Source organism: Arachis duranensis, chromosome 3 (genome assembly GCF_000817695.3).
Source record: "Arachis duranensis cultivar V14167 chromosome 3, aradu.V14167.gnm2.J7QH, whole genome shotgun sequence".
Taxonomy (NCBI): Eukaryota; Viridiplantae; Streptophyta; class Magnoliopsida; order Fabales; family Fabaceae; genus Arachis; species Arachis duranensis.
The window spans coordinates 45,176,928-45,184,385 of NC_029774.3; the positions used below are offsets into that span (position 1 = coordinate 45,176,928).

At 30.3% G+C, this 7,458-nt stretch overlaps 1 protein-coding gene across 1 annotated transcript; it reads right to left on the minus strand.

The window, feature by feature from the left end:
- Window positions 1-2,585: 2,585 nt before the first annotated feature.
- LOC107479093 (40S ribosomal protein S3-3) lies at window positions 2,586-5,089 on the minus strand. Its single transcript, XM_016099246.3, has 6 exons — window positions 4,926-5,089; window positions 4,667-4,814; window positions 4,289-4,460; window positions 3,251-3,305; window positions 3,036-3,167; window positions 2,586-2,934 (listed from the first exon to the last, which is right to left on the minus strand). The coding sequence occupies exons 1-6, from the start codon at window positions 4,953-4,955 to the stop codon at window positions 2,755-2,757; spliced, it is 717 nt and encodes a 238-aa protein (XP_015954732.1). The 5' UTR covers window positions 4,956-5,089; the 3' UTR covers window positions 2,586-2,754.
- Between the last annotated feature and the right edge of the window lie 2,369 nt (window positions 5,090-7,458).

Sequence of the window (7,458 nt, forward strand, 5' to 3'; positions counted from 1 at the left end):
CCCGCTAATCTAAATTATGATTATTATTTAAGTATAACTTTGATAGTATATTACTCTTTATTTTTTTACTATTACATATATACGTTTCCAATTTTTTTTATATTTTTTAAAATTTTTCTATATTTCATTTTCAATTAGGTAGCTAATTACCCAAATACATCCAACCTGTATTTAATGGGTTCGAATTAATTCGGATTCAATCACAAAAAACTGCAAATTTGAATTTTGAACCAAACTAAACCCAATAAAATTTAATGGGTTCAATTCTCATTCTTTTCCAAACTGGAACCAATTCTTTTCCAAACTAAACCCATGAACACCTAGTATCCTCACCATAGCATTTCCCATAAATAAAAGCATCAAATCTTGAAACTTATTAACTTAGAAGGAATCTAACAAGTAAATGTTCTAACTCTTATCCTCCAATATCTTCTTTTTGGATCACCAACATCATCAGTAGCATCATTAAAATTAGAAATGCATAATCATCTAAGCCTCTGACAAATCAATAGACAATTTCACATGCACACGAATTCCAACTCTAATATTCAAACAAACAACAACAATAAAGCCTTGTCCCACTAAGTGGAGTCAGCTACATGAATCAAACGATGTCATTGTACTCTGTCATGTATCATGTCTACAGAGAGACCGTTTATATGTAGATCTCGTTTGACCACCTCATGGATGGTCTTCTTAGGTCTTCCTCTGCCTTTCGCCCTTTGTCCATCTTCCATCTCATCAACCCTCCTGACTGGATGTTTTATCGGTATTCTTCTCACATGTCCAAACCACCTGAGACGCGATTCAACCATCTTTTCCACAATGGGTGCTACTCCAACTCTCTCCCTTATATCTTCATTCCTTATTTTATCCAATCGCGTATGAACACTCATTCATCTCAACATCTTCATCTCTGTCACACTCAGCTTATGTTCGTACTCCCCTTTAACCGCCCAACACTCCGTACCATACAGCATAGCCGGTCTTATAGCGGTGCAATAGAATTTACCTTTAAGTTTTAAAGGCACTTTTTTGTCGCATATAAAACCAGATGCACTCTGCCATTTTGACCAACCTGCTTGGATCCTATAATTTACATTCTGTTCAATCTCTTCATTATCCTGTATGATGCACCCAAGATACTTAAAACTTTTAACTTTTCCTAGGATGTTTTCTCCAATCTTCACCTCTATATTGGGGTTTTCCCTTCTCAAACTGAACTTACATTCCATATATTCCGTCTTGTTACGGCTTATGCGCAGACCATACACTTCTAAAGCTTCTCTCCATAACTCCAACTTCTTATTTAGGTCTTCCCTTTACTCTCCCATAAGGACGATATCATCGGCAAAAATCATGCACCATGGCACAGGCTCTTGGATGTATTCTGTGAATACTTCCAAGACTAATGTGAAAAGGTATGGATTTAAAGATGATCCCTGGTGTAATCCTATACCAATAAGGAATTCCTCCGTCACACCACCTTGAGTCTTCACACTAGTTGTGGTCCCATCATACATGTCTTTAATTGCCCAAATATATGCGATCCTTACTCTCCTCTTTTCTAAAACCTTCCATAAGACTTCCCTTGGTATCCTATCATACGCTTTTTCCAAATCAATAAACACCATATGTAGATCTCTTTAGTTCCAACTCTAATATTAATATTTTAAAAATTGACAATTTAGAGAGTTTAACTAAGAGATTAAAGACAAGATAGAGAGAATAATCCACAATTTGAATTTTGAATCATACTCCTAAATTAGACATGAGTAGAGGGAGATTAGATGCAATCAGAGTTGAACATAGAACACAGAGAATAACAGCAACCAAACAAGGAACAACAACAGTGAGAAAGTAAGAAGCAGCAGCATCAATCAAGCCATGGAAAGCAGCAGGAGTAGCAATTGGCAACGACAAAAGAAAAGAGGAGTGGTGAGCCTGGTGAGGGTGTGAAGGCTTAGGGCTTAAGAGCTGAGGGAGGGAGTCTATCATTCAGAGTGGGGAGTCTTTAAAATCTATTTCTAAGGGTAAAAGAAAAGGAAACAAGCCTGAAACAAACATCGTTTTGTTTAAAATGGGATCTGTAGCAAATTCGCAACGAGTTTTAGCAATTGTACCCAGAGTTGAACTGTTATAGACTCAATTATATGACTAGGACACACTCGGAAAAGACTACAAGTTCCGAGTTTGAAAACCATGCACATTTGAGTTTTTTGTTTGAAATCTTACGACTATCCAAAAAAATTCAGATACCTTGATAACAAGCTTCATTGTCGAACATACTCAACTACTTTCACCTCTCTGAAGCCACCATTGGTTATGTTATAGTAAGCCCAAAAATTGAAGTTGTTTGGCGAAAGCTTGCGTTGTTAACAGTTAAAACTTGTTGAAATCAACTTCCTTGGGGTCCTTAAATGTTCAACGATATTTTTATAATAAAAATTGAGACTAAAACAGATTGGGCGTTAACTCAATCGCCATAGTTAAAATCATCAGCGGATAAATCATACACATCGAAATAGATAACAAGAAAGAAGCAATACCACCGGGGAAATGAGAAGTCCGCAACAAAAAGGAAATAAGAAATAGAACTAATGCTGAAAAATCTTATAACTGGAGTATTACAAAATTCTTTCAGGCGATAATAAATTAGGAAGATTTCAAACGTATGTATCCGACAACAAACATCACATGCCAAAAAGAAAAAACTAACAATTCAGGTACTATGAACCACTACTGCAGACCATTTCATGCAACAGGAACAGGAACTTCAATTTCACTTGACAGAACTGCAGCAGGCGGCCGGATATAATCTTCTTCCTCTTTCGGTGGGTGGATAGTAACAATATCAGGGAGAGGAGTTTTGGGACCAACCTTCCCTTTAGGATCCCAATCAAGCATGATCTTGACTTTGATACCAAGCACACCCTAAACAAAAACAATGATAAGGAGAATTTGGTAAAGTCCATAAGAGAATGAACAAGTTGGTAATCAAATTAGGTTTCTTTGTACATAATTAGAAACCAAACCTGTCTGAGAAGAACGTGTCTAACAGCAGAGTCAATGTAATCCTTAACTGGCTGACCAGAAGAAATCATGTAGCCATCCTTGAACTTCATGGATTTGGCTCTCTGTGCCCTCAATTTCCCACTAACAATGACCTGATTAACATTAGAAGATCGTAAAAACCAGATCATTCAACAGTTTGGTAATAGGAGCTCAAAGGTTCATCAGTTGAACAAACCTCACAACCCTTGGCACCGTTTTCCATTACGAACCTCAAAACACCATAGCAGGCCCTGAAACATAATGTTCACAGAAGAATTGCATCATATAAATAATAAACAACAAAAGAATATGTTGAGGGACTAGAATAATACAACACTAAACAGCAAAAGATGGTTAAGAATTACATCCTAATATGAAATGAAGCCAAAAAAAAAGGGAAACAAATGCTCCTTTTAAATATATCATATCAACAAACATCAAGCATAAGAACAAAATATATTTACAGGTGTGAGGCAAAAGAACATCAACATATGAGATAGACATGTATCCTCCAATTATACTACATGATCCACAATAGAATTTCATGAGCTTATATGTAAGAGGACATGAAATAATCTAGTCATCTTCCGACACAAACTAGCTACAGAATCACTATTCACTAATCTGCTTTAAAGATGACCAAGATAAAACTTTTGTCATAGCATCAAACATAAGAGAAAAAATACTAACAAGTACAAAAGGGCAATGACATGAGATATAGCATGTGTCCCCAGTTTTACTACATGAACACTAGAATTTCATGAGCTTTTCATGTAAAGGACCAAGAATATAGTCATCTTCCGACACAAACAAGGTACAGAATCACCAATCTGCTATGTAGATGACCAAAAAAGGACAACCTATCATAGGTAGAAATAATCTATAAACACAAATTTACACCATAAATGCATATGTATTGAACCAACAGAAATCACATTAAACCTCAGTCACAAGAAAAAAAAAAGCATAGCCACCATCATCCAACACATCTCTTTAGAAAAAATTAACATCTAAAACAAGCAGTAAATCTACGACATGGTTGTGGTTATATATCAAATAGACAATAACCCCACGACAAAGCTACAACATTGAAACCCCACATCAACTGCACAAGATCATACACTGAACAACCCAAAACTACCAAATGAAATACGTTCATTAGATTCAAGTTCTTCAACAACTAGAACACTATTTTACAGAGTAAATACATATACATATACGCCTATATATATACCTCCTGACAGCAAGACCTCCAAGGAGCTTGTAACGTAGAGATTCTGCTTGGGCAATAGCACACAGACCCCTGTTGTTAACCTTCTCAGCATAGAGTTCAACACTGTTCTCAGGAAACTTGAACCTCTTCTGCACCACAGAGGTTAGCTCCCTAATCCTCCTTCCCTTCTCACCTATATCATTCAACACAGCTCGTGTAAAAAACTATTTGTTTTTCTTACTATATAAGAAAGCAAAAAAATTAAATTCCATGTAAAACTATTCAATGTCATGGATCACTAGATTCACCATCGGGAATGAAATCATTACAACAAAACAAATAACGGAAATAAGGGGGAACAAATTGAAATTTCAGAAAATAGTGGAAGCAATCACTTACCAAGAACAGCTTGGGTGCGAGTGGCCCTAATGATGATTTCAGTGCGCATAGGTGTAACCCTAACCTCAACACCAGAGTAACCATCCTCGGCAAGCTCTCTGGTCAGAACCTCGTTCAGCTCAGCGAAGAAAACTCCGTCAGCGACGAACTGAAAAAGTAAAATGAAAAATTCCTCAGAAAACTTAACATCGCCAAATTGAGACAAAAGAAAAAATTAAGAAAAATGGAAGTTATTGTAGTGGCGAGTTCGACAGGTGACCTTTCTCTTCTTGCTCATTTGAGTCGCCATGTCTGCAAATCTGAAAGGTTGGGAAGACGAAGAATTTGCGAGTGAGGGTTTATGTTGCCGTAAATACGAACCCTAATTTCAGTGTATGGATTACGTTCACTGAATGAATGCAAATTTATATGTGCCAGTGGGCATCAATCCGACGGTGCCAGTAAATTTAGGGTTTGCTACTCAACGAATCAGAATTATACATTTTTTTTTTCCTTTCTTTCTTTTAAGTTGGTTTTATATTCAACAGTGTTAGAGGATTATCAGATTTATTATTTTTATTATTAATTAGTTATTGATATTTAAATATATAGATTAAAAATATATTTTTGAATTATTAAACTAAAAAAATTAAGTTAATAATAAAAATGAATGATAAAAAATAATAAATTTTAATGGTCTATAAACATTTCTCTTATATTTATATATTTATATTAATTCCATTTCTAATCAGAATTAAAATTTAAAATTAATAGTAAATAAAGGTAAAATAATAAAATAGTATCAAAAATTACATTAATGACAAAATGCTATAAAAATATTAACAATAAATTAATTTTTGAATGATTTAAAAATATAACAAAAATAATTAAAAAATATAATATCTTTTAATAAGTTAAAAAAGATTTTTTATTTAGCAAATGATATGTTCACATAATCTGAATTTTTATGAAAATATTTGGATAAATATTTAAAAAGTGTACAAGAAATATTATAGCAAAATTCAATTTATAGATTTTTTAAAAAAAACAGTAATTCAATCTATTTTTAAAATTTGCGTTGTTTAAAATCAATAAATTTTAAGAATGAAAAAACTTTTTTTTTAATAATAATAACAAAAGACCTCATTAATATATGTTTAATATCTGCTTATTTTTATTACATTAATAAATTTTAAAATATTTATTTGTTGTTTGTATTTTTTGAGTTTTTTTTGTCAATGGTACAAATTTTTAGATACAATTTTAATAGTATCTCTTTAATAAAAAATCTATTGACCGAATTTTGTTTTGATACTAGTGTATGTTTTTGTGCCCTACACATGATAATACATAAAATTATATAAAACTTTTATTAAAAATTTAAACAAAAAATATATATAGTAATTATTATGATAAATATTTTATAATTTTAAAATATTAAAAATAATTAGTATTTGTTTTAACCAATTTATATTGGTTGAATGGTCATCTCATTTATCCGCTTAAACAAATATTTAGAGTTTAAATCTCGCCTTGTGTGTATAACAATCCATTAGTTAGCGGCAGACTTTTAATAAATAGAGCATTAATATGGTGTGGATAAGTCCTCGACTTGTCGAGTTAGGAAATTCGTAGAAAAAAATGCATTTGTCTTTAAAATATATTAATTTTTCATTAATAGCAATACTTATGAACTTTTGTCTTTGTTAAAATTTACCTGGGACAATTTTATTTGTTGGTATCGTATTCATTTTTGAAGTCAAAACAATATGATCAATATGATTACTTGTTAAAACTTCACATTTTATGAAATGATTTTTAAATTTAGCAAACTTATAAATTTGTGATTACAAAAGTTATTAGATCGATTAATATTTTTTGGTAACATGGTGTACTAAAACACCATTGTTAAATATTAGTTAGTGTGAAGAGAAACTAATAACAACTTTTGTTATTCAATATATAATTAACTCTATTGAAATATAAGTTAATATTTTCTGAACTAGTAATACATTTTCTTTTAATTTCTTACATTATTTTATTTGACAATATTTGTTATTAAAAAAGCAAATGACCACACTACAGTACAATATATATGATGTATAAAGTAATTTTTTTATCTTAAAATTAATTCTAGATAGTGAAATAAAATTTAAAATATTTTTTATTTTCTTATTCAAATCTACAATTAAATTTAAATTTGATTAACAACTCATCTTTTTTTAATTTCAATAACAAACTAAAAATAAAATTAGTTAGGTACAAAATATTTAATATTTAATAATTTCAATAATTTAAATTGCAGTTACCAAAAATTGAATCAAAAATTAATTATAAACTTAATAATTGATAATATTATATTAGTAAGTAAATAATAAATATCTAATATATTAATTATTTATTTTTTTGATAGAACTATTGTATAATCTATTAAGGATGGATTTATTATCCAAAATTGTTTCATAAACTTTGTAATATGTGAAAATAGTATTCTTATTTTTTATTATTATTTAAAAAAATTATTCATAATTTTTCAATTATATAATTAACCTAATTAATAAACTTTATTATTTTTTATATTAAAAAAATATCAATTTATACTATTTACATATTTTTTCACCATTAATAAGTATGTAATTATTTGCACTGTTATATTTATTGTCTTAGATGATAACTTAAGCTACTTATTTTGTATATTAAATAATATTTTATACTTTAAATTCATTAAATATTAAGATAAAAATTATTTAATAAATTATATAAATAGTCATTACGGAAAAAAAATATTTATCATATATAATAATCCTTAATAT